The sequence below is a fragment of the Drosophila montana genome, unplaced genomic scaffold, assembly GCF_035044405.1.
Source record: "Drosophila montana isolate Dmon_TW-CO22-7 unplaced genomic scaffold, ASM3504440v1 contig_3617_1, whole genome shotgun sequence".
NCBI lineage: Eukaryota > Metazoa > Arthropoda > Insecta > Diptera > Drosophilidae > Drosophila > Drosophila montana.
The window spans coordinates 153,109-171,844 of record NW_026998502.1 but is presented as its reverse complement, the minus strand read 5'-3'; the positions used below and the strand labels follow the sequence as shown (position 1 = coordinate 171,844).

The 18,736-nt window shown below is 38.6% G+C and overlaps 1 protein-coding gene and 1 long non-coding RNA gene across 2 annotated transcripts; both read left to right on the top strand.

Moving 5' to 3' along the window:
- The first annotated feature begins 1,790 nt into the window (after nt 1-1,790).
- On the top strand, nt 1,791-2,189 carry LOC135435432 (uncharacterized). The gene is made up of 2 exons (XR_010437374.1): nt 1,791-1,932; nt 1,992-2,189. It is a non-coding gene; the product is annotated as an uncharacterized LOC135435432 (long non-coding RNA).
- Nucleotides 2,190-5,302: 3,113 nt separating this feature from the next.
- On the top strand, nt 5,303-6,338 carry LOC135435430 (protein phosphatase inhibitor 2). The gene has a single exon (XM_064692482.1). The coding sequence runs from the start codon at nt 5,419-5,421 to the stop codon at nt 6,199-6,201; it is 783 nt and encodes a 260-aa protein (XP_064548552.1). The 5' UTR covers nt 5,303-5,418; the 3' UTR covers nt 6,202-6,338.
- Nucleotides 6,339-18,736: the final 12,398 nt, after the last annotated feature.

Here is an 18,736-nt window from a genome sequence, read left to right as displayed (position 1 = left end):
TGAGTTTCCCAAGTCGATGTACGATTTCGGTTCGTTTATTTGCCGGCAACTTTGTGATTTATAAGGCAGCATACTTTCGCTCCAATCGAAAGCTGAGAAGTTTATAAAGGCAAGTGGAAAATCAAGGACAGGTAATACTTCAATATATAAAGGTTAATCCATATTATGATTAAAACAAGGAATTCCTTAACCTAATATTTCACTTTTAATATAATATATTTAATCGCATATTGAGCTCTTTAAATATTGACATGCGAAATCTACATGCAAGAAAATAAAGGACATGTAACTTAAGTTCACTTAATGCTGATTTTCCTGTAAGAAAATCTTCAATGTCTAGATCCATATCAAAAAATGATGATTAAAACTACGAAACCTTTAATATAATATATTTAATCGCATTTTGAGCCCCCTACACTCGGCTTTTCCTGTTCCTGACATGCGAGATCTATATACTAAAAAATAAAGGAAATTTACAAAATTAAGTTCACCTGGTGCTGATTTTCTTATAGGAAATTCTTCAATATATAAAGCTATATCAATTATATGATTAAAACTAATAAGTCTTTAACCTAATATTTTACTTTTAATAAAATAAATTTAATCGCATTTTGAGCTCCCTACACTCGTCTTTTCCTGTTGCTGCTCCTGACATGCGAGATCTATATGCAAGCTCTTTCTATATTTTCAACAATTTAATTGGCGGTATATTCGCTCTTCTGGCAAACTTTCTATTGCGATTTCCTGTGCCATAAATCATAGTTAGTCTTTTGTGTGTGTGTGTGCGTATTTTTTTAGAGCCCACGGCTGCTGTCGCTTGGCTGTCAGTTTTGAAGGCCATATCGAGCCGCGGGTCTGGCCACAACATCGAACTCCCACGGCCAGGGAGACAATGGAGGAGCAGACGATGACTACAAATTGGGCGCATTTCCTGGCGTAAAGTTGCCAAAAACTCTGGAGGTCTGGACCCGGAGTCGGGCCTCCAACGATGACTCAGCCGCGGGCAATCGAAATTTTTACTTTTGCTGCACTTTTTCGTAGTCGCTGCAATTTGGTTGCCTTTTCGTTTATTTTAGTTTTTCTTGTCCTATTTTTTTGTGTTTGCTGCATTTGACATTCTGTGACTTTTGCTGGCGCGTAATTTATGTGAGTTTTGCTACCAGGGCGCTACACAGCGCAAAAAAAGGAGGCAACTTTAACAACCGGCGACATTATGCGAAAAGACAGTTGCATAGTGCGGACAATAACAACAACAAATGGCTCAACTTGCCGCAGCATAACTTTGTTTGCCGTTGCCCCACATAAGTGGGCAAAAGTACTCGTAAGTAAGTAAGTAGTTTGTCCCCAACTCCGAGTGCCTTGCATGGCTGTCCAACTGTCTCCCTGTCTCCCTGTCTGTCTGTTTGTCTTGGCGCACAATCAGCTGTTTGTTTGTTTGTTTGTCTGTTTGTTGTTGTCAAGTTGTGTGCGTGTCGCCACATTCGAGTTTCTTGTTATTCATATTCATTAGCGCTCTATTGTGTGCCATGAAATTGCAATAGTACTCTAAATTTTGACAGCAATTAAATGGCAAGAGAATAATCCAGTTGCCCCAGTGCAAAAGGATGTTGAATAATACGCGAGCGATAAGTCGATTTAATAAATTATGTTTGTTCGAAAAGTAGATTTATAAAAATGCGCACATTCGAATCTTAGCTTTGTCTTGCCTCGATTTTAGTGTAAATAGCTGCCATGATCTTTGCCTAATTAATTGGCAAATGGATAAATTTAAATTTTAATTTTAAATTTACACACATCAAGTCGTCTCTGAAAAATCCATCCCATCTCAGTCCAGGCGGACTTGACTACTTCAATGAAGCCTCATTCTTACATATCAAGCCTAGGCAGTAACACCTAAATTCTTTTGTAGTCTCAATTTGTTTTGGTTTTCAGGTGAGAAAAAAAAAATATATAAAAAAATTTATCAAATAAATTGTATATGTAATTTTCAGAGCAATCATGTGTTGTGGACCTTGCGGTGGCTGCTGTGGACCCTGCGGCGGCGGATGTTTTGGACCTAATGTTTGCGGTCCGTGCTATGCGACAGGACCCTGTTTCGGTTGCTGCGGCGGCAGTGCCTGTGGCCCTTGCGGCGGTTGTTGCAGTAGCTGTGGACCCTCTTGCTAAATCCGACAAATCCCGACTACACTTTGAAAATGCTATCAGAAATCAAAATAAAGGAATGTAAGAATTCGTAAAAGTCGTGTTTGTATTCTTAATATAAGGTAGTATATCAAATTGAGGGGATCTAATACAATACTTCCTGAATATGAAGGTATTAGAAAAATAATATATAAAATACATAAAAAATGTATGACTCTTAAATCTATTATTCACTTTAAATCTATAATATAAAGAGAAACGAATTTTTATTACCAGATTAAGTGAATTTCTGACGAACAAGAAAAAACTTGTTTAATGTTGTTTTTGTGATAAATTTAAAATTATATATTTTAGTTTTTATACTAAATATATTTTCTTTTCTTAGTATTAAGACTTTAATTAAAATTTAGTTACGCTTTAAATAATAACCACATCAACTTTGTTTAATTAACTCGCCAATCGAATGAGTCTGCCCTGGTTGTGGACGAACTTCTATGTGTGGTTATATTTTGTTTTTTATTTGCTAAAATAGAAGCGATCCTTAAACTTTCAAATAGAGCTTCAGTTGGGTGGGATCTGATACAATACTTCCTGAATTGTTTAGCTTTTCATGCAAGATATAACTTTATTTGTATTTAGTTTAAAATTGTGCCAATTAGAATAGTGGGTACTCTTGTTTACATAAAATTAAAATGCAGTTAAGCTTCGAATAATAACCACAACCGTTTTTAAATTAACTCGCCAATCGTAATTATTCTGGCCTGGCTATGGACGCATTTCATGTGTGGCTGTAAATGTTTGGCCAGGGGAAAATATTGTTTTTAGTTGCGATCCCTAAACTTTCAAATAGAGCTTCAGTTGGGATCTCGCTAAAGTTCGTTATAAAGCCAAAATCGTGCACATTCAGTATTAAGTACTCATGCTAACTGCCAGGCAAGGATAACAGTCACCCGGCCACAAAGCGGGAGAGCTGCCAACTTTATTTAACTGTTTGCCAAGCTGTCAAGCACTAGCTAACTGCCACACGCTCCCACACACACACACACACACACACACACACATACACCACATGCTCATAAGTGGTTGGGCATGGAGTTTTTGTTCTGGGTACTGGGTACTGCTCTCTGCTCTCCTGCTGCCGCTGGCTGTGGTCCTTGTCCCGATTGGGAGTACAGCGTAAAAGCCAAAAAGGAAACGCGCTACATTTGCGCTCAACGTGTTTGCCTTCAACGTTTCACGCTTCGATTGCCGTACAGCCAAAGCCGGAGTCGAGGCACCTGAGAGCTCAACTAGCGCACACCTTTACCATATATATACAGATACATATTGAGCTACAGATACTGCTGCACACACACACACACACACACACACACACACACACAGGGACACACACACATTTTAATCTAGCTGCAGAAAAATGTATTCGAACACGCAGAGCAGCATCAAGTATACGCCGCGTATTGGCCGAAATTAAATTTTAAATATTTATAAAGCTGGGCGCCAATAAAAGGAATTCGCAATTGGCCTGATTGGCTTTTAATCGCAGCAGACAGTTTTTAATAAATATGCATAACGCTTGCCACGCCCACAGCTGAAGCCGCCTCAATCGAGCTAATTTCAATTGAGTTTGTGTGTGGGCGTTGCTGCGGACACGGACAAACAGCTCGAACTCGTAACGGATGCTGCATTGTGTTTTGTGCGGAAAAGCCAAAAATCAAGTGAAATTTATGATTGCGATAAAATTGCGTGAATATGTGTGGCAACAGCTACTGCGCCTCGAACGGATGCCAGCTGCAGGAGACTAACCCCAGCTGTTACTTATGCGCATCCAGACGCAGCACGTAGCTGGCAGATACACACACTTTGTTGCGAGTGGGGCCTCGCACGGGGCTTCCGGTGACTACATAAGATATCCAATCGGGCGACTGCAATTTCGTAAATCGAACAAAACTGTTAGCCCATAGCTGCATTCGGCATAAAGCAAGCAATCAAAGCTGCCCAGGCAGCCAAATGTCAGCTACCCAAGCTGCCAAAACTCCATAGTGCGTGCCATCAATCCCATCATCATCATCATCATCATGATCATCGGGAGCAACATCATCATCGTGTCGTTGGTTTTATCGTGCAGTTTGTCGCATTGGCTGAGCTGATAAGCAGAACAGCTCGTAATATGCATGCCTGAGTGCTGAGTTCCTGCCTCCTGGCTCCCAGCTCCCGGTTCCGGCCTTTTCCACTCGACTCTAGCCAGCGCTTGTTTATTTGCCGGCAAAATTGTGAAATAATGTGCTGCAATCAATTCGCAATACATGCGCTCTGGCCACATGCCCCGGTGCAGCGCAAAAATATGTGCACTCAAGAGTTTTGAAGCGGCAGCTGCCACAACAACTCTCCGACATACCATGATGAATATGTTTACATCAATAACAACACCGAGAAAAAAGGGCTATCTTCGGCACGCCAAAGATTTAATACCCTTGCAGACCAAGCCTTTTCATAATGCTCATGGTGGTTTGCCCGTATGGTTAAGATATCTTGAAAAACAAAAAAGGTTTCCATGCAAGAACCTACTTTTCGACCGATCGTTCCTATGGCAGCTATATGATATAGCGGTCCGATCCAGCTGGTGAGACAGAAAAAAGAACTTCAGCAAAAATCATGACGATAGCTTTAGAACTGAGGAACTAGTTCGCATAGAAACAGACAGACGGACAGACAAACAGATGGACATGGCTATATAGGCTACTGATCTAGAATATATATACTTTATGGGTTCGGAGATGTCTCCTTCTAGGCGTTACACATTTCACGACAAAATTATAATACCCTCTGCAAGGGTATAAAAACCCGGGTCAATAATAAAGCGCTGCTCCAACTCGCTCAGCTTCTCTCCATAGCCGATGGCTGCAGCTGCCGATGATGAACACGTCAAAATGAGTTTACTCTGCGGTCTGATGGCAGCGATTGCAGCCAACGACTAGATACCCCACAAAGTGCTTGACATCCAACCAACGAGGGATTAATCAGACGCGGGTTCTCGAAATTTTAAAGTGTAACATGAAGTTATCCCGGACTCAATTTAAATCGCAAGCTGGCGATCTATTGGAGGAGGATATTTCATGTTTAGGCTGCGACTCAGTTGTCAAAATTGTCAAGGTTTCCAAATTATAAAAGACACAATTGCAAGTGTTATAAAAATATAAAAAATTCAAGGAATATATATATTAGTATTTTTATCATAAGTATATTTTGTAGTGTTAGTCATAGTTAGAGGAAAAAATGGAGGGAAATGATAGCGTGAGGGGCATATTGAAGGTTGGGGCCAATGTGGTTGACAATATCATATTGAAGACGGCCAAGTTCGATGAGATGAACGTTTTGGCGACCTTTCATCCGGCGAACAAGGACTACGGCCACATGATTATCGATGAGCCGAAGACGCCGTTTGTCTTTGATGAAGACTTGCCACATGATCTGGACACGACCACGCTGATGGAGAAGCTGCGCCTGGCCGCATTATCGGAGACGCCGGCTTTTGGCATTGATGTCGACTCGGACGATTCGTCGGTGGACGAAGACTATCCGGAATCGGTCGATGAGAAGGTGCGTCGCCTGGAGTTCGAGCGTCGTCGCAAACTGCACTACAAGGAGTTTCTATCGGTGCCGCTGGCGCGTCGCCTCATTGCCCTGGAGTTCGGCGACATGATCAGCTCGGAGATCAGCATAAAGGATGAGACGGTGCCGGACATGGAGAGCTGCTCGTTCGAGACGTGTGTCAATGAAGAATCCGGCCGTAGCATTTTAGGGTCCCCGGGCTCATTGGGCTCCATGCCGACGTCGAGGCACAGCTTAGAAGAATTACAAGAACCACCAGTAATCGAGCCGGGTTTCGCCAAAGATCATCCCTGTTATCAAAAGCTTATGGCCGAATTGAATTTATTGCCAGAAGTCACGCCCATTCGACAGTCGGTGACAATAGCAGCCGGAGACCCTGCAACGGCAGAGGATGATCAGAAGTTAGGAAAGGAAACGGCGGAGCAGCCGGCGCCAAGAACTACCTAGGCCACAGGACGGACTAAAAGGACTATAGATCTCATCTGGCATTTGAAGCTAATTTATGTTATGCATTTTGATGTTCTCCTGTTCAAATTAAGACTGCCTGCTAGCGATGTCTATTAAAATTGTTACGTTCAAGTGAATTGGCATTGTTGTTGGCCCCAAGGCCCGGAACTGACTTGAGATTAGCCAAATGCTTTGCATTTGCCAATTGTTTGCCAGTTTTGTTGAGGCTGGCTCTCTTCCTGTCCGAGCTCATTTGGCTGCCTGAATATTTAATTACGCCTGTTTGGCCAACTCGTTTCCTGTTGTGTTCTTATCCGAGCTGGCTTTATAATTTCCATTACTTGGTTAACTGTCTGGGTTTCGTGTGCATCGACTGTCGCAAAACTTTGTTTAATAACTAATTTCGACATTTTGTTTTGTGCATTGCAACGTAATTGAAAATTCCTTTGGCAACCGAACGCATTTCCTTCAGGCCAAGATAAATTAATTTTGATTTATTATTGCAGCCGCACCTCAACATCTTCTGGTCATGTCTCGTTAACAAACTACGCCATTTAAATGTTATTTTGGCTTCGAGATTCCAATTTTGCGCATAATGTTTAAATTAGCAGTCAAATAAAAGTGTTATAAGCAGAGCTTTAATTATTGTATGGCCGGTTGAATAATTTTCACAAACTGCTCTGCTAAAAATTGTAAGAGCCCATGCCCAGACCAGGACCATTGACTGCCATTAAGATTAGATTTTTCGAGTGTGCAAAATACTTAAATTAAATCAGCTGCATAAATTGCTCTAATAAAGTAGAAAATTATACCTGGACCTGACAGCTTATTAATTAGTCGTGTCGAATTAAAAGTCAAGTATGTTAAATTGAATTCGAACAGTTTTCATATTTGAAATTTTCAATGTGCTCCAAAATTTATGACAAGGAAAGAGGAAACTAAAATGAAATCAAATAAATAAAATAAATATAAATAATTAAAATATATAACATAAATAAAATAAACAACATAAATTTAAATAAATTCAATGAATTAAAAAAATAAGCTATATAAAATAAATAAAATAAGTAAAATAAATAAAATAAATAACATAAATAAAATAAATAATAATAATAATACGAAAATAAGCTTAATCGGATTTGAATTGCTTTAAGCACAAAATAATATGCCATTTAATGGGCGGGTCTTTCCCTCTCATGTTTCAGCTCCTTTGTCCACTTGTCGAATTGAAGGCACGTAGAATGTGCTGGGGAAAGCCTTAAATGTGGATTTGCTGGCTGCAGTATGTGTGAAATGAAATTTAAGTTGGCCCAATTTATGGCCTGGCCAGAACACAAAGCCGCAGACGCTGCCATCTTCATATGCCATATGCCGTGTGTATGCGTGTGTGTGTGTGTGTGCGTGTCCTTCTTCTTTAGCACACGACAATTGCCGTGTACATTTCATTAAGTGCATAAGCCGTCGGCTGTCAGCGCTGTGTGTAATGCATTTTAAGCCGGAAAATTATTTTTAATGCTATTTACAGCACAAATGAAAATGCAAGCGTAAATAAAGAAACGGCAGTCACGAACTGGACCCGTCTGGACCCGGACCCGAGCCGGAGCACAACAAACTTAACTACAAGCCGCACAACAATTGAAATGCAGCCAATTTAAAGCTGCTGCTGCACCCTTCCGTTCGCCTTGCCGGGGAGTCAAGTTGGAGCTTCAGGGGTGGAAAACACGCGCGCGTGTCACTAAGAGTGCAGCTAAATATTTGCCGAAGCATTTTTGGTATTTACGACGGCATGTCGTGTGGCATGCGGCCACTTGGTCCCAAGGGATGCGCCTAGAGGTGCAGCTTGGCAGTCGCCCAGGTTGAGGCGTGTGGAATGCGCTGTTGGAGCTTGGCGCCGCAGCCGGAGCCAATGACAAATACTTGAACGCTGTGCAGTGCGCATCAATTCTCATTTTGATAAATTATAAAATGTCCAACGTGGTCGGTTTCAGTTTAATGGATTGCCCCATCCCAACTAAATCCAAGTGTGTAGCATGGCAATCACATCTCCCCAGGGTGTGTATGAATGTGTGTGAGTCTGTGTGAATGTGTATAAATATGTATACGTATGTTATTTTATGCCAAGTGAAAACAAAATTTCATATACAGCTGCGCAGAATCTTATGTTATATATTGCCATTCTCCGCGATTCTCATGAATTCTACTGACTTCTACTGGCTTTCTCGCTTTGACTATAATTGTTATATTAATAAGTTGTATGGGCAATCCAATAAACTATATCTCTACTCAAACTCACTCTCTAGTTTATTAACTTGTACTCTATCTATCTCCGCTCTCCATCTAATCGCACTTTCAGACGGGGTTTCCTGAAATGTGTGGAAAATTCGCGGAAAACAGCTGCATGAAACTTTTTTACTTACCATCTGATCGGCCTCAAATTCATTTTCAAAGATCATTGTTCAAATTCATTTAAGGGGTGTTTCACACTTTTCGAAAAATGCATTCCTTCTTAGTGGAAATGGGCGTCAAAGATTTGGTGGGTCACGTTTCCGAATAAATTTCCAAGGAAATTATTTGAGACATGGCTTAATGGCTTGGTCTCTAAATTAATTTGGCATTGAATTCTGGCAACATTATTCTTGGTCAAAATTCGTTTGAATATTAATATTTGAAATGAATATTAACACATCTTCAAGGCCTTTTTTATTATATTTGTGTATATGGTATCCTTTGACACCATACAAATTTATTTGACTTATTATTTTAATACTTCTTTATTTAAATACCTCAAATTATGACTTTACTTTAATTATGCCTTTAATCATACCAGAATTAATATATTCCTATTTTGCGAAGAAACTAAAAATTTGGATACCTAAGCCATTAAATTGATTAAGCGCAACTACTGTGGCCTCAAGAAATCAAAATTAAGAAAACAAGAAATGACCGAAAACTGAGCTCGAAGTGATGTAAGAGCGACCGAGAAGGTGAGAGAAGATTGAAAGAAGAAGAGTCAACAGTATAAAAAGAGCGGCGTTTTGCAGTTGGGCTTCAATTGAAGCTGCATGGTGGCCCTGCAAGGGGCTTCGCATTATTATGAATTTACGTGTTACAAAAAAACGGAAGATATCAGCAGGCAAAATTTTTTAGCAAGAGCGCAGGGCATTAGATCTTCACGATTGAAAGTCAACAGTATAAATAGAGCAGCGCTTTGCAGTTGGGCTTCAGTTGAAGCTGCCAGTCGACCCGGCAAGGGGCGGCGTATTATTATACATTTACGCGTTTAAAAGAATGTAAGCAGACCATATGTGGGATGAAACGAGATGGCAGTTCAGGCACCATACTAATAAGAAGAGTGAGGAGTAATGACAACTGCTAGATCAAGAAGTACGATTGAAAGAAGAAGAGTCAAGAGTATAAATAAAGCGGCGCTTTGCAGTTGGGCTTCAGTTGAAGCTGCACGGTGAACCGGCTAAGGGCTGCGAATTAATGTGTATTTAAGTGTTTAAAAGAATGTGAGAAGACCATATGTGGGAGGAAGCGAGATGACAGTGCATGAACAATACAAGAAGAGCGAAGAGTAATGACAACTACTGATCAACAAGTACGATTGAAAGAAGAAGAGTCGACAGTATAAATAAAGCAGCGCTTTGCATTTGGACTTCAGTTGAAGCTGCAAGGTGGTAAAACTAATATGCATTTACTATTCATTTAATATGCATTTACGCGTTTAATAGAATGTAAGCATTTCACAAGTGAGCGTGAGCGAGATGGCATTACAGAAACAATACTAATAAGAAGAGTGAGGAGTAAAGACAACTGCTGGACCAACAAGAATATATGTTATTTCAAATGGCAAATTGATCACATCGCAAATAACAATTGGTTTTATTGGCATAATTAAGGTAAGCACACAAAATAATATTAAAGATTTTCATAAAAAAGGACCTTTCCCATGAATATTCGCACATCTTCAAAGCCTTTTTTTATAATTTTGTGTCCTATGGTATACGCTGACACCATACAAATTTATTTGACTTACTATTTTCATACTTCTTTATTTAAATACCTCAAATTATGCCTTTACAAATCACACCATAATTAATATAATCCTATTTGCAGTTGAAGCTGTAATTTTGCGAAGAAATTAAAAATTTGGATACCCAAGCCATTAAATTACAACGTCTTTGGCCTTAGGAAACCAAAACTAAGAAAATTAAGAAAACGAGAAATGACCGAATATTGAGCTAAAAGTTATGTATGAGCGAACGAGAAGGTGAGAGTTTCTTTTAAGAAGCTTTCCGTGCATGCATGTGTATAACCACACGATTGAAAGAAGCAGAACAGATCAGACAAACATTTTTTGGAGAAATCGCATAAAGGCTTCAGGATTGAAAGAAGAAGAGTCCACAGAATAAATAAAGCAGCGCTTTGCAGTTGCAATTCAGTTGAAGCTGCAAGGTGTCCCGGCTAAGGGGTGCGTATTAATATGCATTTACGCGTTTAAAAGAATGTTAGCAGTTCACAAGTGAGAGAGAGAGAGAGATTGCTGGAACAATACTAATAAAAAGAGTAAAGAGTAAGGAAAACAGATGGACCAACACGTACATTTTTGATGTAAAACGGCAAATTGATCACATCGCAAAGAACAAGTTGTTTTAGGAGGATGATTAAGGTGAGTACCCAAAATAATTTTAGCGATTATGTCATAAAGAAGACCTCTTTACAATGAATATTAATACACCAACGACCTCTTGTATCATTTTGTATCTTAAGATATTCGTATACACCACACGAATTTACTTGTATTTATTATCTCTATATAAAAATTCAAATATCTTATATAGACATAGGTCTAAATGTCACACCCCCATAAATCGGTCAAAACTCAACCGATTTTCATAAGTTTTGTCTTTTTGTTCATGGTTTGTCCTCTATAGAAATAGGTCAAAATGTCCCACCCCCATTACTCGGTCAAAACTCAACCGATTTTCATATGGTTTGTCTTTTTGTTCATGGTTTGGCCTCTAGATCAATTTTGCATCTAAATCTGGCAACATCTTTCTTGGTCGAAATTTATGTGAAATTGGTACCCTAAAGTATCCTATATAGACATAGGTCAAAATGTCCCACCCCCATAAATCGGTCAAAACTCAACCGATTTTCAAAAGGTTTGTCTTTTTGTTCATGTTTTGACCGCTAAATCAATAAAGCATAAAATTCTGGCAACATTATTCTTGGTCGAAATTCATGTGAAAATTGTTCCCTCAAATATCCTATATGGACATAGGTCAAACTTCCCACCACCATAACTCGATCAAAAATAATCCGATTTTCAAAAAGTTTGGATTTTTCTTCATGGTTTGGCCTCAAAATGAGTTTAGCATCAAAATCTGGCAACATGATTTTTGGTCGTAATTCATGTGAAAATTGTACCTTCAAATATCCTATATAGACATAGGTCGAACTTCCCACACCCATAACTCGGTCAAAACTTAGTCGATTTTTATAAGGTTTGTCTTTTTGTTCATGGCTTGGCGTCTAGATGAATTTGGCATCAAAATCTGGCAACATGATTTTTGGTCGAAATTCATGTGAAAATTGTTCCCTCAAATATCCTATATGGACATAGGTCAAACTTCCCACCACCATAACTCGATCAAAAATAATCCGATTTTCAAAAAGTTTGGATTTTTCTTCATGGTTTGGCCTCAAAACGAATTTAGAATCAAAATCTGGCAACATGATTTTTGGTCGTAATTCATGTGAAAATTGTACTCTCAAATATCCTATGTAGACATAGGTCAAACTTCCCACACCCATAACTCGGTCAAAACTTAGTCGATTTTCATAAGGTTTGTCTTTTTGTTCATGGCTTGGCGTCTAGATGAATTTGGCATCAAAATCTGGCAACATGATTTTTGGTCGAAATTCATGTGAAAATTGTTCCCTCAATTATCCTATATGGACATAGGTCAAACTCCTCACACCCATAACTCGGTCAAAACTCAACCGATTTTCATATAGTTTATCTTTTTGTTCATGGTTTGACCTCTAAATCAATAAAGAATAAAAATTTGGCAACATGATTTTTGGTCGAAATTCATGTGAAAATTGTACCCTCAAATATCCTATATGGACATAGGTCAAACTTCCCACACCCATAACTCGGTCAAAACTTAGTCGATTTTCATAAGGTTTGTCTTTTTGTTCATGGTTTGGCCTCTAGATCAATTTGGCATCAAAATCTGACAACATGATTTTTGGTCGAAATTCATGTGAAAATTGTACCCTCAAATATCCTATATAGACATAGGGCAAGCTTCCCACCACCATAACTCGGTCAAAAATTATGCGATTTTCATAAAGTTTGTATTTTTCTTCATGGTTTGGCCTCAAAATGAGTTTAGCATCAAAATCTGGCAACATGATTTTTGGTCGTAATTCATGTGAAAATTGTACCTTCAAATATCCTATATAGACATAGGTCGAACTTCCCACACCCATAACTCGGTCAAAACTTAGTCGATTTTTATAAGGTTTGTCTTTTTGTTCATGGCTTGGCGTCTAGATGAATTTGGCATCAAAATCTGGCAACATGATTTTTGGTCGAAATTCATGTGAAAATTGTTCCCTCAAATATCCTATATGGACATAGGTCAAACTTCCCACCACCATAACTCGATCAAAAATCATCCGATTTTCAAAAAGTTTGTATTTTTCTCTTTGTTTTGGCCTCAAAATGAATTTAGCATCACAATCTGCCAACATGATTCTTAGTCGAAATTCAGGTTAAAACTGTACCCTCAAATATCCTGTATAGACATAGGTCGAAGTTTCCCACCCCCATAGCTCGCCCAAAACTCAACCGATTTTCATATAGTTTGTCTTTTTGTTAATGGTTTGACGTCTAGATCAATTTGGCATCAAAATCTACAACATGATTTTTGGTCGAAATTCATTGTTCCCTCAAATATCCTATATGGACATAGGTCAAATTCCTCACACCCATAGCTCGGTCAAAACTCAAACGATTTTCATATAGTTTGTCTTTTTGTTCATGGTTTGACCTCTAAATCAATAAAGAATAAAAATCTGGCAACATGATTTTTGGTCGAAATTCATGTGAAAATTGTTCCCTCAAATATCCTATATAGACATAGGTCAATCTTCCCACACCCATAACTCGGTCAAAACTTAGTCGATTTTCATAAGGTTTGTCTTTTTGTTCATGGCTTGACCTCTAAATCAATAAAGCATAAAAATCTGGCAACATGATTTTTGGTCGAAATTCATGTGAAAATTGTACCCTCAAATATCCTATATAGACATAGGGCGAGCTTCCCACCACCATAGCTCGGTCAAAAATTATCCTATTTTAATAAAGTTTGTATTTTTCTTCATGGTTTGGCCTCAAAATGAGTTTAGCATCAATATCTGGCAACATGATTTTTGGTCGTAGTTCATGTGAAAATTGTACCCTCAAATATCCTATGTAGACATAGGTCAAACTTCCCACACCCATAACTCGGTCAAAACTTAGTCGATTTTCATAAGGCTTGTCTTTTTGTTCATGGCTTGGCGTCTAGATGAATTTGGCATCAAAATCTGGCAACATGATTTTTGGTCGAAATTCATGTGAAAATTGTTCCCTCAAATATCCTATATGGACATAGGTAAAACTTCTCACACCCATAACTCGGTCAAAACTCAACCGATTTTCATATAGTTTGTCTTTTTGTTCATGGTTTGACCTCTAAATCAATAAAGCAGCAAAATCTGGCATCATGATTTTCGGTCGAAATTCATGTGAAAGTTGTTCCCTCAAATATCCTATATGGACATAGGTCAAACTTCCCACCACCATAACTCGATCAAAAATCTTCCGATTTTCAAAAAGTTTGTATTTTTCTTCATGGTTTGACCTCAAAATGAATTTAGCATCAAAATCTGGCAACATGATTCTTGGTCGAAAGTCAGGTTAAAACTGTACCCTCAAATATCCTGTATAGACATACATATGTAGGTCGAAGTTTCCCACCCCCGTAGCTCGGCCAAAACTCAAACGATTTTTATAAGGTTTGTCTCTTTGTTCATGGTTTGGCCTCTATATGAATTTTGCATCAAAATCTTACAACATGATTTATGGTATTATTACCCTCAAATATATATACAGACATAGGTCGATATTTCCCACCCCCTTAACTCGGCCAAAACTCAACCGATTTACAGAAGGCTTGCCTTTTTGTTAATAGTTTGACCTCTAGATCAATTTGGCATTTAAATCTGGCAACATGTATATTTTGTTATATGTTGCGCTTCTCCGCGATTCTTATGAATTCTAGTGACTGCTACTGGCTTTCACGCTTTGTCTAAAAGTGTTATATTAACAAGTTGTATGGGTAATCCAATAAACTGTATTCCTACTTCTTGTCAAACTCTAATCTACTAACTTGTCTCTCTATCTAATCGAGTGCATGCTTAGATATGAATATATAATATAACTAAGAAGATATATTAAAGCAGTTCCGACCTGGGAATGGGTTAACTCCTTGTACGCTTTATGTGAATACAGCTTCCCCTTTGTACTTCCAGTTAGTGGGTTAATTAAATTGCACCAATGATGCAATCGACATGCCCAGCGAGTGAACACAGTGAATTAGAGTGAGACAGAGATAGACGGAGCGAAAGAGACAGCAAGTGGCTTAAAGCTCATTACAAGCTGCTCACTTGTCTCTCTGTAGTGTCCTTGTCCAGTGCATTGCAAAGCAGCTTAGTTCAAGCTGAGCGTGTCGTAAATGGTAGGGAAAATGACATTGTCTAATTGATAGTCGCCATGCTCAGTGGCCCTTGCACAAATGAAGTTAATAAAGATTTATATAGCTCAAAGTTTGTTGATTTTTTGAAGTGCGTTTTGCTTAGCGTGAAGTGCAACTCGCCCCGTCTAAGCGGCATTGGGAACACTGGCACCTGGTCAAACAAGAAGTCAAGTTTGGGGTTGGTCAGGCCTGTACCTGGGCTCAGTCATAGGTGCAGTTTGTGGCATGTATGCGTGCACAGGGGTCAGGGTCAAACGGGTCACCCCTTTACGATTTTTCTTTCACTGTGGCCTAAACAAATATGCCTGTATATACACACGCGCCACAACTGAGCACGTACATTACAGTTTTTTGTGTGTGTTTATTTGTAATCAATTATCGGCTAGCGTAATCTATTAGAAGGACAGCTGGCTGGGGCAGTGACATGTCAAGTTTGGGTAATGTCGCAGCTGCCTGGCGAGTGCATAATTTTGAGTAATACCAGAAATAATTATGATCGCACGCAAATTTTGCATAAATTATGCATTATGCATGCGATTTTTCGGTGACTCAAATTAAATATTCACTATTTACTAGCAAATCTAACTGCAACTTAAACAAACAACTAAATAAAATTATTTATTTAAATTAATTACATTAATGTTACTGTAGAGGGAAAAATTGATTTTTAATGAAGCTAGGTGTGTGTTCAATTTCGTATTAAAGTCATGTCAGGCATATTTAATTTTAAAAGTTCACACTGCATGAATTTAAAACTCTTCTAACTATCCCCAAGACGATTTTTCTATATAGGTTAGCCTCTAGATTCCTGTCTTTAAAGTTCAACTTATCTTTTCTTATTTTCGAAAAATATGTCTTGCCTTAATCCTGCTAACAACCATTCACATTTAAATAGACAAAACAGATTTAGTTTCCCGCTGTGTTTAGATGACCCTAGGACAATTGCTAAGTCCCTTTAAGATGCATGACTTTCAGCAGGGTTTAAGTAGGACAGCGAAAACAACGAAATCCTCGAAATGGTCTCTGTCCGATTTGAATGTTTGGTGTAAATGCAGAGATTTCTAAAGAGCTCGCATTTGGGTTTATGGAGCCAACTGCTAACTGAGCGTAAATTATTTCCGCAGAATGCAGTCACGATTTACTATATAAGAAACAAAACTAAGTTTGGCTTAACTAAAGTTATTCGAGCCTGATGATGGCGGAAAAAGAGGGGTGTGGTGCGACTTTGTTGGTGGCGCTGCATCTTTATGCGCATATGTAAACACTTCCTGCTGGAATCAGACCCATTCAAGGACGACAAGCAAATGCACCAGGGCTAAGAAGTGTAAAAATCCATGGCTAAACTACTTGGCGTTGGCGTTGGCTTTGGCTCTGGCTTCACACATCGCAAAGTTTTGTGCAAAACTTTGGGCCAAAGTACGAGCTACTACAATGGCGTTATAATTTTCAACTAGAGCCTGCAACTTTTACTTGATGTACCGAAAATTAAATAATAACGGTTGAATATTTTGGATTTCTTTTAAAATTGAGACCATTTACCAAATGAACCAACGTGTCTGTTATTTTTATATAAAAAGATTCCTCTTTTTTTTTGCTCTCATCTTTTTCGTTTTGGTTTTTTGTTTTTTGATACAGCTGAAAAGCCAGACAAAGCTTAATGTTTTGCATGGCAATCGCTTTGATTGCGTGAATATATTCCATAAAATAGCAAAAGGCGTTCCCAGCAACAACAAAGTCCTAAAGAGTGCTCATTGATAGCTGATAGGGCTATGAAAAAAGAAACTCCGTCGAAAGTGTTTGCTGTGCAGCAAAATACTTTCATTTTACAATTTTCACATGATTTTACAGTATTTGATTCTCTTTTTGCTACGAAGCTAGCTGACTGACTGCCCTAACCAGAGATTGCAGCTTTTTTTTTTTGCCATTTCTCTCATCGGATTTTGCAAAATGTTGTGCAGGCCAGGACAATGCTTGTTTACAGAGCTCTCCGTTTAGTGCCATGAAAATTCATGGCGCAAAAAACAAATAAATAAAAATAAATATATAATAATATTAGGCGGCCAATGAGTAAGGTTCGTGTTGGTATACATATATTTTTATAGTGCATGTATTTATATTTTTTGCAATAATTTAAAACATGGCGAGAGGTTTTTGTTGCCACAAAATTTATGCGTGAAATGCAAAATAAATATGCAGTTATTTGTTTTAGCTGCATCATAAATATTTTCATTGATTTTATGGCAAACAAATTTTAATTTTACCAGCGCCAAAAGGTTGCCTTTGATTTTTCATGCCTTACTATTTTGGTTAAATTTAAGGCCAAAAATATTTTTAAATTTGTTTCGCAACAGATATTGTCAAAAAAAAAAAAAAACCTTAAAATATTCATTAAATATATAAATATTAAAATTAACGATAAAAAATACATACAGAATGTGTAATGGAAACTTTTAAGGGTTAATATGTGCGTTTTTTTTCGAAATCGAATGTTTTTTATAGTTTGTGTTTTTCTTCAGCCTTAAATAAATGCCGTTGCGTTTGAAACATTCGCAAAAAATAATAACAATTTAAATATTAATAACAGATTAATAAAAACAGAGCTTATAAATAAATTTTAACTGTTGATATCAATTTAAAATTCATGCAAAAAAAAACAATTGATTTTTGAAGGGCTTAAATTATTAATAGAAATAAATGTGAATAAATAGGTATGCATGGAAAATAGATAACATTTTGTAATTAATTTGAGCTGCACAAGAATTTTGACTCTGTGCATAATACCCCACTTTGGGATAGGGCATAAAGTGAAAAATTATATTGTGTGTCACGAGAGTACCGAAAACTAAAGCCGAAGCGCCCACAAAATGGCCGCCCCGGCCACACACGCATGTGACTGCGCTGTCCGGCGGCGACTTAACAGCTCTGCAGCTCTCGCCGTGTACACAAGCTCGGGGTGTGTGCGAGTGTGTGTGTGTGGTGTGTCGTTTAGATTTAGTGCCGCTTGTTACGTTTTGATGCTATGCCATTTATAAGCGGCGCATAGTGGCCACTGGCCCCAGGGTTGCTGGACACTGTCCATAACGCGGCAACAAATGCAAACTGACATTTTTGCATGGCACAACTTTGAACCTTAACATGACAGACCACGACAGCAGCAGCAACAACCAGAACGATAAGGAGGGGAAGACCACCATGAATAATGTGCAACTTTAAGTGTTTGCCACTTAAAGCCCGAGCTGTGTGCACATTGCGCATACGCCCCGTATGCCGCTTCAGCTTCACTATTCGCTATGATTGCCGAGATTGGGCGGAGGGAGGGTGGCATTGGGCACCTCTCGTATCGCCATACCAGCCAAGTAATTTACGCACAATAATGCGCTTCGTTGAACTCGACTGCCATTGCCGGCCAGATGATTGATGTATGGACGTGTTAATTAGGTCTACTCCTGGCACATTTGCGCGCGATGAGCAGCAATAGAAGAATAGAAAGAAGGAGAACAAAAAAAAAAAAAACGCCAATAAAATTCGTGCAAAAAACTTGAAGAATTGATTGATTTCTGGGATCCACAAGCACATTAATCAGCAATGCGCTTGTTTGATTGCCGCTTCAACTTGCCTGCCAGCTAAATTAGGCAAACACACACACACACGCACGCACACACACAGAGCACACACGCACGCATGCATAGAAAGTTTGCCAGGCTTTGATTACCGCTAAC

Bases quoted from the DNA above. Each gene is read 5' to 3' on its own strand.
- LOC135435430 (XM_064692482.1), top strand. From the start codon at position 5,419: ATGGAGGGAAATGATAGCGTGAGGGGCATATTGAAGGTTGGGGCCAAT.